Source organism: Cylas formicarius, unplaced genomic scaffold (genome assembly GCF_029955315.1).
Source record: "Cylas formicarius isolate icCylForm1 unplaced genomic scaffold, icCylForm1.1 PGA_scaffold_7__23_contigs__length_41026272, whole genome shotgun sequence".
NCBI lineage: Eukaryota > Metazoa > Arthropoda > Insecta > Coleoptera > Brentidae > Cylas > Cylas formicarius.
This window is the reverse complement of record NW_026844352.1, coordinates 29,480,732-29,507,812: the sequence shown is the minus strand read 5'-3', so window position 1 is coordinate 29,507,812 and position 27,081 is coordinate 29,480,732. Positions and strand designations below refer to the sequence as shown.

General features: G+C 34.0%; 1 protein-coding gene across 2 annotated transcripts in view; it reads left to right on the top strand.

Moving 5' to 3' along the window:
* LOC132705194 (uncharacterized) overlaps positions 1–27,081 on the top strand; it is a 361,276-nt gene that overhangs the window by 298,308 nt on the left and 35,887 nt on the right. For both annotated transcript variants that reach the window (XM_060675650.1, XM_060675651.1), the window contains exon 3: positions 21,160–21,295. In XM_060675650.1, coding sequence (XP_060531633.1) covers positions 21,160–21,295 — 136 coding nt within the window. The remainder of the gene's footprint in view (positions 1–21,159; positions 21,296–27,081) is intronic.

Genomic DNA, 27,081 nt, shown 5'->3' with positions numbered 1-27,081 from the left:
GTGGAAGGAGCCAAGAAAGCTGCGGAAAAAAAAACTCTTCAATTCCGACGTCTTAAACGTTACGATGTTTTATTTGTTGGAGCCATTAAAGAATTAATTTTGCCATTGACCAAGTTACTGAAGTGAAATACTTTGGGCCCAATGAAGAATTGTTTGAAGCCCTAGATAATGCTGACAAGGAATGTGGTCATGCTGGAAGAAACATTATGATTAAAGCACTAAGGACCAAATATGCTAACGCAACTCAAACACTTTACTTAGAGCTATGCGAACCCTGAAAAAGAAGTAAATTCGAGAAGACAAGTCGATCTTATAGATATACAGATTTGCCCTGATGGTAATTTCAAATATATTCTTAATTACCAGGACCATCTTTCGAAATATCTAGTTGCACGGCCACTAAAAACGAAAACAGCAGAAGAGATCGCTTATTGTTTAATAGACATTTTTTGCATTTTGGGAACTCCTTCTGTGTTGCAGTCCGGACGTGAATTTGCAAATCGCATTGTTGAAGAGCTGAAAGTGATGTGACCACAACTGAGTATAGTGCACTGAAAACCACGTCATTCCCAAAGCAAGGGAAGTGTGGAGACGTCTAGCCAAGATGTTGTAGGTATCGCAAAAAAAGTTTCCGAAAATTCTAGTAGGGGAATCAGTCACAGTGCCAGTTTCGAGTCTAGGCAGAGGCAGAGCAGATGCCCGTAATATACTAGGTGTTCTAACGGAAAAATCTGCAGATAGTTTTTGCAAAATTGGTACTAAACGTGGTGTAATTAACTCTCTATATGCAAGGAACCAAATCCAAAGTTGCAAAGAACAGTTTTTAAAGAAAGAGGACGTCCCGAAAGTGGAACTATCAATTCGCGAAATTAGTGGGCACAGTTCTTCATTTGGAGGGCAAGGGTCTCAAAGATGTAACTGTACCAAAAAATGTACCACTAACTCCTGTAAATGTAAAAGATTAAAATTGATATGCAATTCTAAGTGTCACCATTCGCAATCTTGTACCAATAAGTGACATAGTTAACACTAAATATATTTCATAAGGGTCCCTGTATAATATGCAGTCTGTAAAAAATGTATAAAGCAGGAGCCCTAATTCTACCCAAAGAGACCTCTTTTTTTTGCAAATACCTATTTTTTGGTAGAAAGTGACAAAAATAAAAAATACAGATGTATTTGTGATTTTTCTTCAAAATACAATAAATTATTATTACAAATTGTCATTTTTTCTTCTATCGCAAATTGTGCGTTATACTTGTACAACAAAAATATTGATATTATGATAGTAATGCGGCAGGTTATTTCGGATGTTGCCTGCTACACATTTGGCAAACCTAAGATTTTCGTACCACAGTGTAGGCAATGTCCGAAATATCTAATAATTTCGGACATTGCCTAAAGTGGCCCGGCAATGCGGACTGGCAAACTTAAGTATGACTGCATAACGGATTTTGCCTGTAACATATATACCTGAATTATCTTTATATGAAATGGTCTGGCGTGTAGTTGCCTCAGAAAGATCTTCTCCGAGAAGGGCGTAAAGTTCTTAACACATCTAGAGTATTTCTGGGTGACGCAGACTCCTGCTCCATTTTTGTGAGCATCCTCGTCCGTGTTTCCTGCATAGGAGAACGTCCCTTTTGGTTGATTGTATGTATTGTATGATTGTGAATTTTTTCACTTCTACAATTTTTCAATCTTCACACTCTACAACTTCTATGTTAAACATCTATATCAACGGTTTTTAATCTCTCTTTATTACGTTTCCTAATTTTCACAGTTTCAGCCCCACAAGTATTAATTTCAACAGTGTTTTTTTCGAGGTTTTTTTATATATTTTGTCAATTTGTTGTGGCTATCACAACAAATTTTATTTATTCTGTTTATTCTGCTGACGGTGTTAGCCTCCTCTGAAAACATTTATCCAAGATTTCTATATTGTTGGCAGAGGTTTGGGGATTGAGCAGTTGAGCTGTACCTCTAACCAAATATTTTATTCTGCCGACGTTTATTTCTTCGTAGAGCTCAGTTTTTGTTTTATTACTTAATATGGTATTTTGACTACTTTACTTAGAAACATTTACAAATGTCAGAGAGTCAAATAAAATACTCCGTATCAATAAAACGCCACCCCTTTTTTTGAATAGTTTCGCCAGAGACTATATTTCGCAGGCTTACCCTACCTATGCCAAATATTGTTAAACTCGGCATTTATTTATTTTTGTTTTGTGTTGTTGCTGCATATGCTTATACTCAATAGTTATTAGAATGACACTTATTGTGGTACCAAAATTATTAATTTTTAAACCGGATTATCGATTTTGCTTGCGGACAGAGTGAACTCAGCTGTGCAACATTAATTCGCTCTCGCAGCGGTCTTCCATTTAACTACTTTCAGTTATATCTCTTAGTTTTCTAGGTTTAACTGCTTTTCCCGAAATAAATTAACGAACCAACATTAAAACGGGATAGAATTGCACTTCGGGGGTTCCTTCGAGCAGAAATCACACCCCGGCTTAACTCTTGGATAGTTGTTTAGAGTTAATTCGATGTCGGGTGAATAAAGATAGTCGACCGTACAGACAATTGACTTCCAAAAACAGTCCGAACTGGAATTACTTCGGCGAGTCGCTTATAAACTCCCAAAATTTCGCTAGTTTGCTGTGGGATAAGGGATTACAGTATACTCGTGGGTATCGGGACGAAAAGTTTAAAATCTTGCGATCCAAGTCTTGAGGTCGTTTTAGTTAGTTGAATGGAGAAACGTCATTAGTTCTAATGTAACTGGAACTCTGCTCTAAAGGACACTCATGTCCACAGTGCAAGTTAAATTGCTTGACGCACAAACATACGTAACGGGAGGTTCAAACATTAATAAATTGAACTGAGGTGGCTTTTACTTGATGAAAATCCATTTATCATAATAAATAAGAACTAAAAGTTCAGATTTTCACGAAATTATATATTATGACATGACAATTGTTTCGACAACACCGTGTCTTTATCAAATGTGTACATTTGATAAAGACAAAGTATCAGGAAAGACTTTCTTTTATTGAAAGAATTTGTCTCGTTTTGCTTTTCCATCAGTATTCATAGTAAGTAAATCATTTAGGTAGATATTGAATAAAACGGGACCTGAGACTTTTTCCTGTGGTATTCCACAGTTAACAGTTTGTGTGCTGAACCGACTGTTTTCTGTTATGGAGGTAACTCTTGAATAGATCCAGCGTAAGACCCCTGACACCAATTGATTTTAATTTGTTTATTAATAACCTATGATTGATACAGTATCACCGGCCTTGGCCAGATCTACAAAAACTACAGCACAAGGACGTCCTCTATCCAGACAGATATATATCCTTCGAGAAAATAATGCATCAGCTGTACTTTTATTTTATATAAAACCGAACTGATACTTAGAAATAAGCTGTTTATATTTATAACTTTCTCGAATATTTTACTTACATTTGTTAGAATACTGATTGGACGATAATTAGCTGCCAGCATTGGATCACCTGCCTTGTATTTTGGGGACACTTGCCTGTAGAAATGATCATATATATTATATACGATAGCGGTTGGCTTATTCCTTTGGCAATCTATTTTAGAATCTCAACAATAATACCGTCTTGTCCAAGTGTAGTTTTATTTTTCAGTTCGCTGATAATTTTTTCAATCTCACCAATATCCGTTTCTTCAATAAACATCTAGTCTCTGGTATTATTATGATTTTCTGAAAAAGTCAATGGCTGTGGTTCGGATTTTATTCGCTGACTTTTGCCTTATAGTAAAGAAATAGTCATTATAAAAAATTGCTGTTTCATATGGATTAGATTATATTCTGTCTGAGGCTTGAATATTATTAATCTCATCACAGTTTTTTTTTACATTTATGAGACAAATACTGATTTACATTTCCCACATCATTTTGGGGTTATGTTTGTTTTCATGTATTACGTTTTTGTAAAAGGAAATATTTTCGCTGCTTGATATACCATCTTCGGACGACTTGAATAAATTCATTTATTGATCATATTGAATTGAAATTTTCAATTTTAGCTAGCGTTTTTCATTTAGGCATTTCTGCTTTTTTATATATAATGTATTCGTCATTATTTTTACTTATGTCATTTGTATCTAATGGTAACACTAGTAGTGTTGGAAAATGGTCAAACATTTCACAAATGTTTGATGTAATTTTTTGTCCCTATTGTAACTCGGTTTAATTTATTCAAATCATATTATTATCTCTGGTTCCCGAATGAAAGATTTTTGTTCGGCACACATTTTCAAATATGGTAGATATGGGTGTATGACCTATTATTATCGGGCAACGAAATTCAATAAAAAATATTGATCGAATTCCGATTTAATCGAAAACCGCACAGACGCCACAATCAAAGCGAGTACGCGATTAGTCATTTTGACATGTTTCCCTACGTCACAAACGTTTGACCCAACCTCGGGCAAATATTTGATTATTTACCCTTAATCCGTATACGTGGATAGATAAACAAAATGTCGATTGCGTTGGCGATTATCTCGTCCTAACCCACACAGTCGACATCAAATCGATACAATAAGAAAATTATAAACGTAAATAAAACATTTTTTTGCTTATTTTGTTTACGCAAGAATAAATACATCGCAAAAAGCATTGACGTTATCGTTGCTGGTTTGCAAAATAACTAGCAATTTTTGCTTTTTTCTAGTTCACCTCGCAACAATATATTAGATTGGGTAAATTCTGGTTCTATCTGAGAATATTTTTATTATGGTCGCTTTGCTTTTTGTAAACATTTTCAAGGTCATCTTGAGTTGGTTGTAAAAAAAATTCTACTCCTTACTTTAAAGTCCGTTATAGATTGACCTAGTTACTCGCCCTTTGGGTGCCTACGGTGCGTGATAATATTAATTATTCAAGATACGAATAATTGAATTCCTATTTTATAAAGCCAGCTTATGGAGTACGTTGATGAACGAGGGTAAAATTGGTAATAACAAAATTATTATTATTGCTACTGACACTGAAGCTGACATTTACTTCTAAATAATACAAATTTTAACTGGTCTTGTCGATTCATTAAAATTAATTATAGTAAATTATTTATTCTGATTCCTGATAAAAAATGGTAAAGCTAGACGAATACAGAAATGTCATAAAACAGACTACGATTTCATGTAACAATATTGCCAGCAGCGGCAGAGGATGTGCTTAATTATCTGAAAACTCTTGTCTCATTAGTTGCGAATTATATAATACACTGCACTGCACTGCAATGCCCTAACTCTACATTGCTTCCTACTTTTATATTTAAGTTTTGAATATCAGGGTCACCGTTCAAAGCCATTTTTAAAATGCCCCCTCATAGGAATTTATCAAATTAAATTCCTTTTTCGAAGAGTAGCTTCTTAAATATGAACAAGAAAACATTCGTGTCATTCTTTCGGCCATAAATACATAAATATAGTGAAAATTGTTGTTTGTGCCATTTCATTGGAGAATAGCGATATATAAGTAATATATTTTTCAAAGAAACAGAATCGAACTTGCTGGCGTTTCGCCAACCATCCTGCTGGCCTCTTCAGAGCTGAAACAGTTTTAATCGGTGGTCTTCTAGCTTTCTGCTTTTGTCTTTTTCATAAAGGCTTGTTAATTTTTCAAAGAAACTTCCACAGGTTACTGTAATACTATTTACAAAACTTCTGGATTCCGCCTGCATCGGTTGTCGAATAGCGAATATATTTTTGCCATCTAGATAGTCTTGCATTTGGAATAATTCAATACAATTGATTAATTTGTAATATTTAGACATCATTAAATAAATCTATGCTAGGTTCAATTATGGCTTTATTGGTTGCACCCCATGCAATGAAGAGCAAATGAAGCAAATGAAGGAAATATTATATTTATAATTTTTTGTTTAAAATACATATTTATGCTCTTCATTTTTTTCATATCATATGTTCACATATTTTTCTCTCTTTTCTTTAGCTTCTAGGCATGCATTCCTATTGTTATAGGAAGTTAAGCCGCTGAAATTATCTCCATTTTGGCTTCTATTTATTTCCAATATTTCAGTTCTAGTTTTGTCTTTATCATCGTATAAGAGTATAACTTATTCTCTTCTTATATGTAAGCTATTAGACAAAATGACATTCCAACAACGCCTTATATATGTAAGAGCTATTTGAAGAAAAGGTTTTACAATGTGCTTGTTTAATACATTTTCAACATTGTTGGGCAAATTAAGAGCATTATTTTGCAGGTTTTCATAAAACCGGGTATATTCTATCTATAGAGCATATGCACTACTTTCAGAAATATATATTTCAACACCAGAACCAAGGGTGTCAGATGCCAGTACATATTTTCATGCTTATATATAATATTTTATAAGGCTTTCTGCAATACTTAGAATGCCTTTTTCGTTTAACAATAAACAAATATTATGAATGCTAAGTTGCCTTTCAGTATTCCTCTTTTAAACACTCATAAATAGTCCTGCAGATTTCCGCAATAATGTGTCTCAAAGCTTGGGTAAAAATTGCGGTACTAACTTTTAAGTCTTCGTAATTACAATCCGTTGCTAGAAACCTAAGCGTTGCACTCAACCAAGCTTCGCCTGTACAGATCTTCTGATTGGTGTTTCAAATCAAATATGCCCTTAACAAATCTAGCAATTCGCAATTCATTCTGAAACAGTTTTTGCAGTCATCTGGATCATTTAGGCTCAATTTTCTTAGCAGATTTAAGTTTGTGTATCCAGTTTTTTTCCCATTTGCTTCTCTTTCTTCTTTTGTCTATATTACCCATATTTCGCCACAGTCCACGACACGCCACACCAAAATCCAGATTTGCCTGAATTTTGATTAAATATGTTCATAAACCACTCTTGGTATGTGGATACACCAAAGACTCTCATTGAAGTATTGCTATTTAAAATTTTCGTTAATGGACAACAGCGTTCTTGGCTCGCCACAGATTGGACTCTCGTGCTTTGCATGGGCCAAGCTAAAATCTTCTCCAAGACGCTGTGTAGGTGGCCGGCAATTCAAGATGTGCATGCGCGAGCTATTCCAAATCTCGCTTACAGCAGAGCCATCCAATTAAAAGAGACCGCATAAGTCAGTCATAAAATTGCAAATATTGTAGATGACAAGATATGCATTTAGGCAAGAGAGGAGTGCGGTATCGGGTATTGCCTAAATATTAATGGAGGAGGAGTAATGGCGTGCAAGATTAAAATTGTCTTAGTCGCATAAGATTAATTTGGCCAGTTTGGACGACACCTGCTAATTATTGGTACTATTTGTCATGCGAATGTTTTATTTTGTTGCGGTAATGTTGTTTTTTTCAATAATAAAAAATATTTATTATTATTGTTGTTGCTATTATTATTATTATTATTATTAATATTATTATTATTATTATCATTATCATTATCATTACCAAACAGTAAATTTGAAATATTCGAATAAGGTAAATTTTGTGAATCATTGTGAAACATTTGTGAATTCAAAACGCAAATATCAAGTTGATAATTATTTTAATTTCATATGAAATATCTTTACAAAACAACTCTTATTTCTTTTTTCTAGGATACTTGGAAATACTTTGCCAAACCGTTCATGCTAATGTAATATAAAAGCAATTTTTTGTAAAACTAAGGGCTAAATTAAACTGCATTTTATTTTAGGAAGGGACTCGTTTGGGCAACTTATGTAGACCTTCACAGCTCTTTCAATATGTCTAAAATCTTTTTTTTTTGTTTTTTTAGGATTTTTTTTTACATATACATTTATATAAAAAATTATATATTCAATAAATTGTTCATCACATATTCGTCTTTTCTTGGATTCCCTACTACATTAATTAGGTATGTCATACAACAACAAAGAATGACTTAAAATTTCCGTTTTAATATGACGTTATTTTACGTTTGCTAATACACGTAAATGGATTGTGATATTTTCACGTCATTTTTTTTGTTATACACACGTCAACGGTAATGCCGAATCGACTGTTTTGAAGATAGCTTATGAAAGGCGTCAGTTTTGTGATGCGTATCAACAGTACTGAGCGTCAGAACTGACCATCGCAAACAGCCTCAATACAGTTTTTCACTTTTAAAAACTGTCCTCACAAAAGCAAAAGAAACTTGGATGAGGTACCAACACGCTCGTAAAATAAAAGTTCCGGCGACGTTGTCTCATGATAAACGTGCAATTTTACTAACGATACTGCTACTAAAATAAAAAAATTGTACTTGTAATTTTGTGGATTTTGTTTAATGAAATACAGCACGAAATGTTGTTAACCCACCTCGAATAAAATTTCTAATCTAAAAATCTTATTGCATACGTATTATTTCTGCGGTGATGCTCAGCAGCACTGCCAACATTGTCTCAGCTCGTCAAGATATTTGCATCACGTTATAATGTAAACAACGCGATGCTATGCGATGGCAATGATTATATGTCTATGCTTCCAATCAATTACACCTTGTGGCTTTCAACACGGTCGGTGACCATTCATCATTTCGACAGTTGTCAATTTTAAGAAACGACATAAAGTTTAGTTCGTGAAAGTTAGGGGCATGAGCGAAAGCTCTGTATTATCGGCCCCAATACTATTTAATAGCTATTAGGTTATACTGATAGTGGCGGTATAAACTGTTCGTTTGTTTTCCTTTACTCGGCCAATCGCGAATTCAAATAGGAATACTGAAATAGCAAAAATGCAAAGACACACACAAAGGCATGTGTTTAATCGACATCCAGAATACATTAAGACTACAAACGCGTACGTCGTGCTAACCAAAATACTTATATCGTCGTCGTTGTATGCATATGTATTTAACCGTCGACACCAGCGTTCTGTATAATAATTATATGCAGGGAGTTTCACGAAGAAATTTATTATTTCCATGGCGAAAAACGCTTTTTCACACGTTGCGGCTCCACTAAATTTTGATTTATGGCTCTCCGTAAACTTTCTGAAAAATATTAAGATAATTTAATATCCCGCAGGAGGCAAGCGGTTTTATTACGAAAGGAGAAGGAATTATGGTTCTCAACAGACAACGCTCAATATTTCTCTAATCCCCTTTCGTATGCTGCTTTTAGACCTTCTACGTTTTGTTCACGGGGGCTTTGGGTTAAAAACGTGGAAATCTCTTTACTTTTTCGTGTCGTACCGGATTTAACGGTTCTCTATTTTGTTTGGGATTTATCTCTTTACATGCTCGTAAGTATATTTATCAGCTGAAGTTGAAAGATGTCGCCACTTTGATTTTGTTGGATAAATAAGAGTTCACACTTTCATTATAAAAAGTCTGCACTACCAAAGGCGCTTTTTAACTTTTATATGAAATGTGGCAGAAAATTATTATAATTGGGAATCAGTTATACTAGAGGTGGGGAGTAGCTTTTTGTGAGCTTGAAGTAATCATCCAATGTAAACTGTATGTCCGAACGCCCCTGGACTTTTGGAGCAGAACCTCGTCAGAACACAGATTTCAAACAGCTGTTTTACTTAATTATTGTTTTTGTACTTTCCTAATAGAATTAGTTTTTTGTGTATATTTTTATCATGCATTTTTATCAGTAATGAATAATAACTCCCCCAACTCTTCCTGCGTCGATTGTTTGTAAATCAAACTTGCTGACGTTTCACCGATCATTCTGTTGGCTTTTTCATAGCTTAACTGAGACTGGCTCGCATTCTACTCTGTACCGACATATATATTGCGTGAAGGGGCGGAGCTAAAGGGGTGGCGTCAATATTGTCTAGGAGGACTGATTCCCATATTGGTGAAAATCGTTGGTGAGTCGCGGTTAAGATTGTTTGGTTGCTTTTAGATTTCTATAGGATTTTGAGTTTGATATCCGGTTTCGTAATTGTGTTCGGCAACTGCTGATAAGTAGCCTTAAGACTCTTTCATGTTCTTTGAGCCTTGTTGATATTTTTCTTCAGGGTTGTTCAATGTAATCTTTGACGTTATATTTCTTAAGCACTTTTGATATGTGGTCAGTAATGTTTAGAATGTAAGGAAGGACAACAGTGGCAAGTGTGGGGTTGCTCTCAGACTAATTGTCTTTGGAAGGTTGTGGTGAAGTGTATCTTGTGACGGAACGCTTGACATCGCTAATGTGGAGATTATTAGAGAGAAGAGCACAATCACGAAACCGAACATCAAATGTTTTTTGAATAAAACTAAAATTCCGGCTTGTAGTCTTCTTCTTCCAAAGAAAAATCCGAAAATTTATAGAAATCTATAAGCAACCAAAGAATCTATACCGCGTGTCAGGTCAATATGGGAATCATCACAACACCTTTGCTCATATTTCAACTCAACTTTTCTCATGATTTTTCCACGTTCTGAGAAAGGGACCATCAAGACATCAAAAGAGAAAATATTGTTAGGTTTTGAAAATGGTAGCGGTGCTCCACTTTTTTCTTTAAAATATTTAAAATGATGATATAGGATTATAGCCCTTAAGTTTAATAATTATTTTGTTATATTTTTGACTGGTAAATAAAACTAAATAAACAATAGCATATAGATAAAATTCTTTAATAATTTTTAAAGTTAACCGCCATGCATCTCAAAAAAGGAATCATTTGTAAAGCTACGTTTATTAACTTTTTTCGCTGGCCGATTTTTAAAATCCTACTACACTAAACGGATAAACGGATATCACGGTGTATATTGTATCTATCTGGTTGCCAAATATCGAAATGAACGAAAACAATCACATTATTGAATTTAGAACACCGTAACCGAGTTTTACTAACGTCTTTATGCTTTGAAAGTTGCGATTTGCTTAATTCTTAAAGAATCAACAACAAAAAGTAAAGAAAAAAATAAAATAGTATAAAACACTTGGGCACTACGCAATTTCACAACGATTTAATTGGTCGGAAATCACCATTCATATACTTCGATGTCGTTAAAGACAGGCCGTAAGTATAAAATACGATTTTTGGCACGAACGAAACTCCTGTAAACCAATCAATCATACTCACAGCAAACTTGCGGTATGTTTTAGACATTATACGCCCTTTAATAGCGGAGTTTGATTTAGATTTATCTTTTTACATCTAAAATGACGAAAAACTTCAAATCGCATTTAACGATAGTCAATTAAAGGAGAAGAAATAAAAATTGGCGATTAAAATACTTCCCTTACCGGACGCAACTATATACTATATAATTAATCTTAATGTGAGAGAGTAATTAAATGTAAATTTGCAATGGGGTGAAACAGGGCGGAAAACTTAAAGGTAGTTTATTAAATTATTACGTATAGCAATTATTATAAAGATTTATAATTTATAGAGATGGATAGATAATTGAAATATTAATTATTCTAAGATCAAGTAAATAAAATTTGATATAGAAATAAGAATAATAAGAAAAAAGCAATTTTAATTGTAATTGTAAGTATAATAAATATTATTATTTACTTTTTACAATACAACTTCATTTATCAATTTTAATTATCATGTTCTGGACATTTCTAGCATGTGATAACCTTCCCACATTTTACTATTTCACTCACAAGTTCGACTAACTCCATTTTTCACAATCCACTGCCTTTAATGCCAATTGCAAGAGGGTTTCAATGTCGCTTATTGTAAAAGTGGTGTTTCTAGTCTTTCTCTATTAAGTGATTTTCTGTTTTGAGTTTTTTCGTAACTACAGAAAATGTTTCCACAATATCTTCTTACCCATTCATTTTCATTTCAGACATTATTTTGTCCAGTTGGCAGTCTTATTATCCTCTTCACTCTTCACTTTGCAATTCCGAAGAGCTTTAAACGCATTTAGAATAATAATTTCCTGCCCGAAAGTAACTATAATTCTAAGGCACAGGTAGGTCAGAGATCTCTCCGTCAACCTGTCACTCTCACCAAGCCTGTGGAATAGGGCAAAGACCACCATGTTTTGCAATCGAAGGAGTAAATATCATTTTCCAAGCGTGTGCATACTATACTTTTGGTCATTATCATAAACAGACAATTCACACACGTAACTCACATGTGTGTTTTTGTTGGTTAATTTTTCTTTCAAGTAATAAAATGTTTCAATCCCCTTCTCTAAAATACCCGATAACAGATGTTTTCCGAAAAATTAACAGTCTGGTCAGACGTCACTTGAAGAATTAATGTATCGACACTTTTTAATAGTATATTATGCAACACGTTTGGTAAACTTTTTGAGTCACTCGTGACTTAAATGCCGATTACCGAACTTGCTGCATAATATACAATCAAAAAGTGTCGATATTTTGTTCTTGTTGATGGTGTTCGTTAATGAAACCTTTAGGGATGCCAATGAACTTGATAACTGGAATCTAGTGAAGGGCAACTTGTTTTAAAAGTAGGTTAGAATTACTTTTTCCATTTCATAAATGAGACTTCATCAAGTTCATATTAAGTTATTGCCAAAAACTTACAAAAGTGTCGTTTAGACTGTACATGGGCATAAACTGCATTGCAATTATTAAGTTTCAATTTAAATAATGCCAATTTAGGGATACTTAAAATAGCTAGTTATTATAAGGGAAGATAAGAAAAATTTAACGAGTTTCACAACATGAAAAATATTGAAAATGGGCCAGTTTGAATTGGCACGAGCCGATATCAACGGGGCTGGTGTTTCACAAGCGAGTTACTGAAGAACTTTATCAACGTGTTCATCAATTATACTCATTCCATGACCAAATTCAAGAATACATTCACTGACTGACGTGTGAAGTGGCTATAAGAACTAAAAAGCGTCCGCATTGCCTAAAATTTACCGAAAACGTCCGAACCCGTGACTAAAGCACCGGAAATGGACGATGTGGTTCACGACCGTGAGAGTAGAAGAGTAGCAAAACGCATTTAAACAAGCTGTTTGTTGTAAGTAGAAGACAATTAATAATCCACATAACCAGTTCGATCCTTCAGGGTCTTCCATTGATATTATTGTACAATATTACCTTTCGTAAAAATTTAAAACAAACTGATGTCTTGGGGTTCTTCCGGCAGACACATTAATGAACTGTTTTCGATTTGGATAGTTACAAGATGGCCTGTGTTATCAGCATAGGTGGGGCTCTTTTAGACAATTTAGGCAGTAGCTATCAGAAATTATAGTTTCTCCCGTTTCAACTTACACAACGTCAATATAGTTAAAAACATGGCGAAAATGGGAAACTGGATTATTCGCACGAACGAAACTCCTGCGAACTAATCAATCACTCGCAACAACAAACTTGGGCCACATTTTACACTTTTTGCTTTGCTTGATACAAGGGCTCGTGTTAGACTTTGTTACTCCCATCCAATATGGCTGCGTAATTGGAGTTACATTTAACTTCCCATTAAATTTAACTTAAATTATATACCGAAAAATTAGGGATATAATCGGGTGTTTAACGACCGCAATTCCGACTTATTGTACCGTGTAAAAGAAAAATGAGAGCGGAGAATTTATTTAATTAGCGGACTTCTTAAATTAAAGTTATTTTACTATCCTTTCAGACTGGAATCTAATTAAGTTGAGAGACGAAAATTTTTGCCAGTGCTCGACGAGACGCAAGATAATAGTCGAAACTGCAGACAAATTGCTCGGAGAACTTGGCAGAATTTAATTCTTCCGAAGCCCAGTCCGTCGGTTAGGGGCACGCTTTTTTTGTGAGGGCTTAATTTTTTTTACCTATTTTGCTAGTTCACGTGAACCAACCGTAGAAAAGGAAAGGACGATTTTTAAAATCCGTTCAAGGGTATATAAAAGTTCAGGGTAGTAATAACATAATATTATATTCCAAGGTTTTACAGAAAGTCGGAAAGTTTTCATTTTTGAAAAATATTTCAGGTTAAACTTGCAATAAAAATATGAATTTAGACGCCTCTAAAGGAATTTGAGACTGAATAAATTTAGAATGAATTGTTTTTTTTTTTGTTCGGAGTAGCACTGATGTTTTGCATTTGCCATAAGACTTAACTGGTTTCTTATTATTGAGAGTTTATTTTATTGAGAAATCTTAAATGTAAAGGTTATTTGTGAATGGGATTATCCAAGGGTGATCATTAACATCCAATGCAACAAGATTATTACCCAGAGTTTCCGAATTTACATTCAGGTAAAATTGTGGACCATAATAGAAAATAATTTTTTCTATTCCCGTCTGTGAAATAGCTAATTACCCATCGAAATCCGAGCCACTTCGGACATTTCCGGGATTTTACCGCACGGATTTGGAAGCAACCGGATGTTTTCGGGGATATTTCCCACGCTTTGAATTTTGACGTTTGTCAATTCTGACGGTCATGTCAGTTAATGTATTCGTGTTATTTTGCGAAAATGTACCCAAAAACTAACGGTCGTAGAAAAAGTGTAGTATGCAACACGTTCGGTAAACATTTTAATTAACTCGTTTATTAAAATGCCGTTTAGGTAATAAAATAATTTGTAATTTTATTTTAGATTTAAACATAAATACATACATAAATAAATAAATATTGTTTAGTACTTTTCTTAACAAAACCCCAAATAATTAAATTCTAAGCAAAGTGTGGACCTGTTCGACCATATTTCATTCTTACAGCTTGCCCGGGTCTTTCCTTAATTCGTATCGTATCATATCGTATTCGTAGTTAGTCATTTTCTTATATCTATGAACAGACTTTACTATTATTAATGAAATATCCGGTGCATTATTTCATTTTTGGATTTCTGATAAAATTTTGTGGTAGGTTGTTCAATTTTTCCTAATGGCACGTCCTATTTTGTGGTAATCGCCTGCATGGTCAACGAAACACGGAAACACAAGAAAATTTAACAACTAATTACATCAATTGAACTGAGGTGGCTTTAACTTGATGAAAATCCATTTATCAAAAGAAATAAGAACTAAAAGTTCAGATTTTTTTAATATCTTTTCTTATTTTTTTTATATTTATTATATTATTTTTACATGAAAATTATTTCGACAACACCGTGTCTTTATCAAATGAACATTTGATAATGATGATGATGATTTGATGATATGTAATTTGATATAACTTCTTGTTTAACCGGATATTGAAACATTTTCTTAAAAGTTAGTCAAAATAACTGACCATGAAATAGAACATATTTTTTCGATTTGGGGAACAGAGAAAATGAATTCATTAAATTCTTCATTAGTTTAACAGTGCAAGCAATTAAGGAAGTTTTCTCTTGTCTTGTCATTTCACACCCACCGGCGGGCATATCGTAGTTGTAACTTTGTTTATCATTCCGAATCAACATGTCAGTAGCACTAATTTGAATAAACTACAGATAAACTTGCATTTTGCTATGTCCAGCGCCGAATATGGTACGATCACTTCGAAATAGCCTAAAGCTCGTAAAGCTAGACTTGTTACTGTTTTCCGGATTATATACAACGGGAGTAACGAGCGTTTCGTTGGAACTTTGAAGCTCGTAATAGATCTCCTTTTTGTCGCAATTGTGCTGAAAAATGTCCCTCTTACCGTTTTACAGCCCAACGACATAATCAATTTTGTAACTCGAGAAGTTCGCCGGCAACTCGGTAATCGTGATGTATCGCCGGTAGGTTTTCAGGGGCAAACTATCGACAAAAATTGGAAATAGATTGAATACCGGACCTTTATCAAACTGCCGGACAACGGCGTTAGATATTCTCGAGGACCTTTAAAATCTATAACTTAAATTGGTTCCTCGACGCGCTGAACTGTGAGATGAGAACAAGTAACTCGCAGATATTTGCTGAAACTGACTAACGCGGAATATGCGAAATAAAGATTTATATCTGCGAGAAAGAACGTTCCGGGCAATATGGAGCCTCGGCTAATAGTACGTATTTGACTTGCTTTGTTACCAGTGCCCCGTTACAGCCCGTTCTTCTGCAGAGAAGAAATGCAAGCCTTAAGGAATCTAAACAAAAACGAAAATATTCTAATAATGCCAGCAGACAAAGGAAATGCCACTGTCGTCATGAATACGTCGGATTGTAATGCAAAATTGGAGGATATTTTGAACGACCCAATATACAAACTAGTCACCAGAGATCCTACGACATATTTGGAAAAAACAACTAAGTCCAAAATTCTCGATTCATCAATAAACGAGGATACAAAGAAGAAACTACGGGCTCCCAAAGATCCATAAAGACGGGGTTCCCCTGCGTGCAATCGTAAGCGCCTTTAACTCACCATTATGCAAGCTGGAAAAACATCTCAGAACATTTCACTCAGATTTTAGGTTCTCTCAGGATGGACAAGGACGACATTATGGCAAGTTTCGATGTCAAATCCCTCTACCCGAGCATTCCAGTAGAAGAGGCACTCTTGCTTATAGAAGAAAACGAAGATCTTCCGCCGTACATAATAGATCTGTCAAGATATTGCCTGAAAAACGCTTACTTTATGTACAACGGGAAAATTTACCGACAAATAGATGGAGCAGCAATGGGATCATCTCTCTCACCTGCGATTGCCAACCTCTTCATGATTTACTTCGAAAAGAAAGCAAGAGGGAAGGCAAATCTGAAGCCAAAACTATGGACAAGATACGTTGATGACGTATTTGTTGTATGGCCTTTTGGCAAAGACGAGCTTTTGAAATTCCTAGATCATCTGAAAAGGATTCAATTAACAATAGAACTTGAAGAGGATAACAGTCTGCCCTTTTTAGATGTGCACATCGCAAGGACCGAAGACGGACATTTGGAACACACTGTCTATAGAAAACCAACACACACTAATAGATATCTGAACGCTAAATCTCATCAGATACAGGCAGTGGCATATACATTAATTGCTCGGTCCTTCAGGCTCACAAACGAGAGGAACAGAGATGAAGAACTGAAAAAAATTAGTACCTGTCTTCGACAAAACGGATACCAAAGGCGCATCATCAACAATGCAATCGGTAAACAACAACAGCCGCAGCAGAGAGTGCAGGACGAGACCCACCGAAGATCGATCGCTGTCCCGCCATACATCAAAGGGGTTACTGACAAAATCGACCGAATATTACGGAAACACGACATATCAACGGCATACAAACCTGGTCATACCATCGGAGCAATACTAAGAAACCCAAAACAAAAAATTACTCTGGAAAACCAAGGAGTATACAGTGTAGCATGCGGATCGTGCAGCCTGACGTATGTGGGACAGACCAACAGAAGGATTTCAGCCAGGCTCGAGGAACATCGTTTAGCCATAAGAAACAAACAAACAACATCTGCTTTGTTTCAGCACCAACATCAGACAGGCCATAAAATTGATTTCGGTACTTGCAAACAAATAGCTAATATTCCTGATTTTAAGACTAGGGCTGTACCATATTATATATATATATATATATATATATATATATATATATATATATATATATATATATATATATATATATATATATATATATATATATATATATATATATATATATATATATATATATATATATATATATATATACTATGCAACAAGTGTGGTAAACGGCATTTGATTCACGAGTTTATTTGACACGAGCGGAGCAAGTGTTTAATAAACGAGTAACTTAAAAAATTACCGAACGTGTTGCATACTGTACTTTTTCTACGACCGTTAGTTTTTGAGTACATTTTCTCAAAACAACACGAATACATTCACTGACATGACCGTGAGAAATTCAATTCAAAGCGTGGGAAATACCTCCGAAAACATTCGTTAAAGGGACGCTTCCCGTATGCTAGGTCGGTGTGTAGATAATTAGGTGTTTTACAGATGGGAGTAGAAAATATTATATTATGCAACAAGTGCGGTAAACGGCATTTGACTCACGAGTTTATTTGACACGAGTGGAGCGAGTGTTCAATAAACGAGTGAGTTAAAAAGTTTACCGAACGTGTTGCATACTATACTTTTTCTACGACCGTTAGTTTTTGCTTACATTTTTTTTCGCAAAGCAACACGAGTACATTCACTGACATGATTGTCAGAATTGACAAACGTCAAAATTCAAAGCGTGGGAAATATCTCTGAAAACATCCGATTCCTTCCAAATCCGTGCGGTAAAATCCCGGAAATGTCCGAAGTGGCTCGGATTCATGGGAAAGGAAACTGACGTGGTAAAGTGGCGCTTTCCGCACGCTGGATCGCTGGGTAATTAGGTATTTTACAGACGGGAGTAGAAAAAAACATTTCCTTAAATATACTAAGGTTTATTTGAGTTCAACCTTTACCTTTAAATTACTCTCTACTACTTCAGAGTTAAAATGAATTTAAAAAAATATCCTGACTATCTCAGCTTAGCTTAAAGCGAATTAAAAAAAATCATCGCTACCTTCATATCTCAATTTTAATACAAAAGTACGTCACATGAAATTGAAAAAAGTGCGGAACACAACCATTTTTAGCAGCAAAGTTCTAGGAATGTTCTAGAATGCTCACATGAAAAACCAAGAACCATACAGATAATTTTGTGTTTCTCTTTAAGGTAGTTGTATCTAATAAAATACCGATAGAGGAAAAGAAAACGTAACACTAATCAGAATAGGCAAAAGTGCGTCAAAACTACCAAAAATTGATTGCTCAGTATAATGTTTTCTTTTTCTCCATCAATACATATTTTTTAATTGCCTTATGCAGTCTGGTTTACCCTCTTGTATGTACGGCTTAATTTTTGATATTTTCATGTATTTGAGACCACTTTTCAAGCCGTCTGTCAAAATTTTGCATGGAAGGTAATATTTCTTTAAGATATAAACAAACTCTATCTATATCTATATTGTTTTATACCTTTGAATTTTGCGCATGTTAAACAATAATTAAAAAGCTGAGAACTCTTGCGACACTTCATTTTAGGTACAACGCCACACAGTTTTATTATTATTTTCTCTTAAAAACGTTTTAAATTAACAATGTTAGTTAAAACTTCCGGAACAGGCCAATATTTCATAGAATATTGTCTGCATTTTTTTTTTTAAATTTGGTATCCCGCAGTGGTCAATTTTACGATCAGAGGAAATTCATACATAAAAACAGGAAAAATGCACAATTAAATTACAGGTTGGTACAAAAGTAAAAACTAAAAGCAAAAGCCTACGTTACAATTTCGCAAATTAAGGAGAGAAACATAAAGTAAAATAAAAAATAAGCTATGTTATGTTATTCTTGCTTGAATCTTTTTCCTAAACCTACCCTCAGTAGCAAAAATGTTCAAATGCTCGTTTACATTGGCCAGCCGGGCCGAACTTGCGATGAATGATGTATTACGTCCATAGTTGGTACTATGGTACGGTACCAAAAATTGAGACGAGTCATTCGTATTGGTGACCAAAATCCTATTTTTGACAGAATGGGAGGACAAAAACAACAGAAATTAATAACTTTGAACAGGAACATTAGCCTCGAGTTTTAAGCGTTTTCAAACTTAGTAGTTAGTCAGGTCGACAACTAACTTAACAAGCAATATAGCGAAGGACACGGTACTGGACTTATTCGTTTCGAAGCTAATTATATGAACAATAATGAAAAGGTTATAGGCCTCCTTCCAGAGGTCCTAACATTCTGATTTTAAATTAAAAAAGGTACGTTTTTATTTTGCCTTTAAATTGTCAATTTCAAAAACTAAACAGAAACATATTCTTTTTATTTAATATGAAAAGTTTGGATTTTTAAGAAAAAAAAACTATACTGGTCAAGAAATTTCAAGCAATTGTTTCTGAGATACGGCTGCTACGGGGCCTTTCACTTGCATTACAAAACTTTTTTCTTAAATGTAACAGTATATTGTAAACGATGTTATAACTTGAGTAATAGAAACTATAGAGAAATGGAATATCTGAAAGAAAAATAGTAGCAAATTAAACATCAACTGTAATAACATGTATAACTCGCAGTTTTGTTTAAATAAAAAAATTATATTAGTTTTTGTGAATTATAATAAAGTCCGAGGTAGATGCGTCAGATTCTGAACTACTAAGGTTGTTTTTTTCATAAGTTTTGGTAACTTTTTGAACTTCTGTGCAAAGTATCAAAAAATTTTTTAATGGTAAATTTTTTTGATGCGTTTTTATAGAAGAACGACCCCGACATGTAGAAAAAAAAGATAGAAGGCAAGAGAGAAGATTTATAAACTGCATATTTGTAAAATTTTCAGGCAGCGGACCATTTTTTTTGCAATAAAGGAGCAAAAGCTAGCAGAAGTTTTTTTAAATAAAAAACTGAATGTTTACTGAATAATATTGATAATATTTAACTAAACTTCATTATATTATTTGTTTTCAAAAACTATTACCAAGATCTCTTCTTGAAACATAATATAATGGTTTCAGAGTGAGAGAATGACGTCACTAAATGATTTTTTTATGATTCAGCTTCATCGTCATAATAATTTTAGTTATTCAGATAAAGCAACTCAAGAGGCATTCTTTCATTTTGAACTTCGTTAGGGTTGGCGATAAATTGGGATAATTTCCTCGGAGAATTCCAACATTTTGTCTTTTCAATGGGTGGACGCAAAGAAACAAATGAAAGAGACAAAAAATATAAATCATTGCAAAATCGAACGAAATGTTATTTACTTGATAAGGATAAGGGATTTTGTGTGCTAACAAAAAAATCTCCGCAGTGTGGGCGAAATGAAATCCGTGAAATGTGATCCAAGATAAAGGCTATTACGACAAAAAGGAGCATTGTCAAGCGCAATCCACTTTCTTTAAAATCTCCTCAACCCCTCAACATCTTCTAAAGAGAAACGTCCCTGGCTAGTTATACTAGGTCGGAAAATTTCTAGAGAAACGCAAACATTTAATAAGAAGAAATTATAAATGTACGCGAAATGTCCACAAACTGTTTACATTTCATTAAGATGAAGCTTGATCCGTGATAGAGCAATTTAAATATTAATGGAATTTTTATACCTTCGCCGGAAAGGTTGACGCTGAAGCTTTTAACAGCGTCGTCAGGGGACGCGTCGCTGGCGGCCTTTGATGAACAGAAGTATAACTCTTTGACCATACAAAAAATCCTTTTATATTCGTTAGAAATAGAGTAATTGCTATATATTTCGGCTATTTTCAAATGTTAAGCGGATGTGGTTATGAAAAATGGCAACGTTCGAAGTAGCTCTTAGCGTCCATCAAAGTTTTTTTTTCCAGCTACATAATTCCACGCAGAACGCCGTTATCCTGTGTTCGGTTCAACTTTCATCCAGCGGCATATATCGATGCGAGGTCTCGGGAGAGGCGCCTTCGTTTCAAACAGTCACAGAACACTCTTACATGACAGTCGTCGGTAAGTTTCAGTTCCCTCATTTAATAGATATAGACACGCTCTGAAAGACGTGGAATCACGCGTTAGGATAACGTTAAGGGAGTATTTCCTTAGGGATGTGAAAAGGTCGATTGGTTAAATCTCACGACAACAAAGTTAGTCAAAAAATTTCCTATCAATAAACAAGTCAGAATTTCTGACAAAAAAGTCAAGAGCAATGTTGCAGTTGGGTAAGAATTTTGCCTAATAAATAACGCTCACAAAAATAATCAATATACCCCATGAATTAATTATCCACAGAATTATCAAATTACAGAAGTTGAACTAGTAAGTAAATTTAACACTGTTGGAAATTTTACCTTTTCTCATCTCACGAGGTCAAGCGTAAAGAGTAGAGTAATTCCTCATAAATTCTGAGTAATTACTCTATCATTAGTTGGAGCTCTTCGGAATTCCAATTGATGTAAACCATTAAATTCAAACAAATTATTTCTGCGATCACAAGAAGATCAAACAAAAACATGTTTATACAACTTTCATAATTTTGGATTTATATTTAAATATTAGAGAAGGTAGATTGAGTACTTTAAAGCTGAGCAATTTGAAGCTTCTCTACATTTAAATACATCTTGTAAAAATTCTCAACAATTATTTTGTAATTTCTGATGCGAAAACATCTTAAATCAAGTTAAAAGGGAGCAAACGTTGTTTCAGATTTTCATTAAATATTTATTTCTGTATAACAGTTTTTTCTTTTGTGGTTTTCGAATGTAAATCTATGGTGGGAATGGGGAATGGGGGAATCCGAAATCCTATTTTTATATGATCTTTTGTGCTAATATGTTTTATTAAAAGATTTCCCTGTTTGTCCAATATATAAGTACATGGTCCACATTTTAACCTGTATACTTAGGATTGAGAATAAATTCGATAAATACGAAGTAGTTCTCTCCCAAATTAACTAACTAACAAAATTTTGAAAAAAAACTAGCTTTAAGTTTTCTTACATCTTAGATGTGAGCTGCAAAAATTTTAAATACCTGTTTGTGGTGTATAACAGCGCTTAATTTCTGTCGAAGTAAATATGTAAAATGCCATCCTATTGCAATCACAAATTTTCGTCGAAATTTTAATTGCGATCTTAGACTTAGAATTTAATTTTCTTTTCCACGTATCGCTTTACGAATTTTACCTCAAATTACTTCCTTTCAGAGGCTATGCCTCGTACAATCCGAATTCGGCACTTGGTATAGAGCTCACGTATGCTGGCAATACCGCAATTTATCTACGCCTAGACGAATTAAAACAAGGAAGGTTTCTCTAATTTCATGTAATTGAAAAACAATGGTTACTTATTACGTTTGGGTCCGGCAATAAAAGAGCCTATTTCGAGTGATTTACCACTCGAGCCCCGATTTAGTTGCTTTCGCTAGTTTTCGCGAATAGATTTCCTAAGAGTTTTTTTTAATGCCGTCCAATTTAAAATTGGCAGGGCAATTTCGATATTTCTCTTTAAAGAATTTGTCCTCGCTTAATATCATATATACCTATTAAACTATGTTCAAACTCCAGAACTGAAGGTATATTAATTTGACGTTGCCATAGCTCGCGACAACCCGTTTAATATTCCCTCAACAGATATCGGACCAACTTAGGACTTCAGAAATTTGAAGTTTATTAGGTACAAGTCAAGTCATGCGAGGAATAATTATGTAAACTTGGGAAATTGCAGCAGGCTTTGAGATAAATCAAATTCAGTTCCGTACTGATTACACACGTACCTTTTTAATGCATCATGAGAAAATAGAGTACTAATTATAACGAAAATGGTGATAAAAATGGTTCTAGAACATTTTCTATGTTTTTTTATTTCGCAAAACAGAGCGGCCCGTATGTACGATTGGAATCTCGCATTGGTCAAGAAAATTGCGAGTTCCCTTCAAACTATTTACAAATCTGCTAGATTCTTTCTTGAAAATGTTACTGTAGCCTGTGGAAGCTTCTTGGTAAAATGTAAAAAATAGCCTCTTTAACAAAGATGTTAGACGAACTCATCTCAACTGAACCAGGTCCTACGTAACTGACGGGTTCCAACTGACAGAAATGGTCCACTAAACAAAGGGCACACCGCAGGGACCTTTGGTGGCAACCAAAGCTTTTTTACGTATATTTGGCTAGTCCTTCGATATCTTTAACTTCCTGTGTCATTCGTTGACGCTTCCAATGATATCGGAAAAATGAAAACAAGATATTAAGACAAAGGAAGAATCAGGCATATAATTAATAGAATTTTCCGTCAAAAATGGAATAATAAATTCCAGCATTCTATTAAAAAGTCCTTATTAAATGATTCTGCAATAAAATTTTTGGGATTATTTATTGATCAACAACTCACATGGACTACTGAAAATTAATTCACATTGTTTTTTATTATTTTTATAAAATGTTTATTCCATAAAAAGAGTCATAAGATCAATTGCCGTCATAAGAAGCTCAGACTCACGTAGAAATTATTACCTTATCCCTTATCATCCCTTATCTCTATATCTATTCTTTAACAATGTTCACAAAAAATCATAACAAAAATATCATTAAGAGATGCGAAACGCATGAATATAACATTACGAATAAAAAGCTGTACCACCTACCGTTTCCAAGATTTCACGTTGGACCACAAGATTCAAACTATATGGGTATAAAAAGCCTAAATGAATTATTTAAAATAAATAGCCACTGTACCCAAACCTTGAAAAAAAAACTGTTTTAAAAAAATATTAAAATATTTTTTGCTAAATCAAAACTACCATTCAATGTTCCTGTGTAAAATTTTGTCTTTTAAATCTTATATACTAACTTTCCTATGTTGAAGATCCCTCAATGGCAATGTGTTTGTGTTTGTATGTAATACATATTTACTTTTATTTACCTTACCTTTACCTTATTTAGATTGGTGGATCGATTAAGTAAAGGAAACAGTTTTTTCTAATAGCATCAGATTAACGCATGCTATTTATACCAAAGCAACATATATAAATAAACTAATTTTCTAAAAAGCGATTTTTAATAGACTGTCTCGACTAGGTGTGTCAAATGTCAAGTAATAAGCGCGGTTTGGAATGTCTTTCTTTTACTTCTTGTGACGACGACTGCTTGTATCATTCTGCCAGTTTCGTTGAAAATTAATCTCTAACAATTTCTATATCTGTACTGTACTTAGCTAATCACAAAATTAACCGGACAAATATCTTAACCTTGCCTAACGTAAAGTTTTTCTGTTCAAGAGCATGGTCGTAGTGCCAATTGACATGCGCAAATAACAAGGCCGCATAAAACATGTGCCAATCGAAAATCAAAAATGGGTTTGTTGAGTTTCCTTGGTATACAAGGTCAATGATTATTACGAACAAATCAATCCACAAAGTGTGTGGCACAAAAAAAATGATAATCGTGGACTGTCAAAGGACGTTATATTATTCTCTATAGGAACTGTGAAACACTCGGCCTTGGCGTCAAAAATACATAAAGCTCAATCGATCTGGTTTTGGTTGGGAAATAATGGATCGTACATATTGTATAAGGTCATGACTGCTAATTATTTACTGTTTGACCCCTCTCGTTGAATATTGAATAACTTTGTTTACTAGTTTGTAACATATATGCCAAGTCAAGCCAAGTGTAACATAGTTTTGTTATTATTTTCAAGCTGTTCGCTAGCAGATGGTTGACGTATTACCGGCATCATTATAACCTCAAACAAACGATATGCGACTTATGTATTTCTCAAATTTTCTAAACAGGTACCCAATTTCTTGTTCACATTCAAAAGCAAACAAAATATTGTTGCAGCTTTGACTTTTACAAAAAAACTATTTTCCTTACAATGAAATAAAAACTAAGACTTGTTTGGAGGAAGTTAAAGACGACATTTAAATTGAAACACTCTAAATAGTAGATTTTAATCATGGTGTTTTGACATTGGTCCGTTCTGACCGTCAGTAAATGTATTCGTAATAGTATAGACGTTTATTAAACATTAGCTCCGCCACTGTCAAAACTAATTAAATATTAATAAAAATAATAAACACAGTTAAGAGATCTGGTAACTGTCGCCCAGATATAATGGCTATAACATTGTAAGGACTGACCACCGAACACGTGGTGGCTTTTTATTATCTCAGTTATTTTTAAGTTAAGGTTATAGATATCTCTGAATATGATAATGTTAATAATGTAGAACAACATACATCAATGTTTCGACTCTCTGGAAAATTTCTTTTCCGCACTTATTTTTCTGTTTGATTTTTTTATGTTTGTCGAAGATTTTAATGTTGATGTTGTTAACTCTTCCTGATTTATGCATGTGTGACAATATTCAAGTTAATGATGATATCTCAGATCCCTGCCGTCCAACCTTTAAAGATTTTTCGGTATTGGATAATGAATTGTTTATGAATAGTCTATTAATTAACTGGGACTTTTGTACTGTTTTGATGATATAAACGTACAAATTGACTTTTTAAAGAATAATATGAATTATTTATTTGATATTCATGCTACATTAAAACAGCTAGAATTAAGAGACCGCCAGCCCCTTGGGCAACCGAAAACCTTCTGTTTTTAATAAAACTTCAAAATAGGTCACATATAAGATACAAATGTTTTTGATCAGATATTGCCTTAAAGGAATATAGAGACTTTGTGAACTGAGAGACAGTCAAGAAAAGGATATTGTGTTTTTAGATACACTTAAATAACTTTCCAGAGATCTTTTAGCTATAACGCAGTTTAAATATTTAATGAAATACCTTTCGCCCCCTCCCCTCGATAAAGTCCTTCAAACAAGAGTTTATGATGTGTGTCTATTTCTTGTGGTTACGAAGTATGTACGGGTGTATAATAATCGTCATAGTGTTAAAAAATAATAGTATGATATTGCATGGATCTAAATATTATTATAAGTTGTGTCTATTTCCTTTGATAATTTCTTTATTTACTTCATGGAAGAGCGCAATTTGCGAATGTCACTACTATTGAATTATAACTTACATTGTATTATCTTGATTATTATTAAAGACAGTTTATTATTATTATTATTATTATTGTTATATAAACGTATTATTAAAGCAAAGAAAACAGAAAATCAGAATCCGTACCTTTCCCTTGTATATAATCAAGAACGGAAACGTGTTGATTCTTGATAGTATATTAATTTTGATCAGCTCTTATCTAGATAGTTTTGGCTAGTTTTTGTTAGCTGGTGGTCGCCGGTTGCTATGAATTTCTCAGATAGAGTGAGGAAGGGGTCCATATTAAGGGTGACGTCAAGATTGCCCTTTCTTGTTGTTAATATTTGCATTAAAGACAAATATTCCATGAAAACCAATGGGTCTTTGGATTGGTAATGAAGGGGACAAATTCAAAATAAAACTAGAAATATAAGTAAAACGCCGGTTGAGTATATAAAGTCAGAAAGGAGAAGGCACCGTTTCCGTAAAAAACTGTATTATTCAATTATTCTAAAAGGAAACGTTCATCGCAATTCAATTTCTTTGCGGCTTTTTACCTGTTTTATGCGTTTTCTTTACAACCCCGACGCCAGTATCCCGCGCAACTTTTATCTGCTCCCGAAAAGGAACTCTTCCGGCGCGGCGACTATAAGTAGGAAATCGTTCTGGGAAACTGCCGGGAAACTTTACGCAGAGACGTTTTTTCTCCCACCTGAAGATTAAATAAAGTACAGAAACAATGTCATTTAGAGTCGGAATCTTTTAGTCGAAATCATACTAGTAAAGTTACGCCTTAACTTG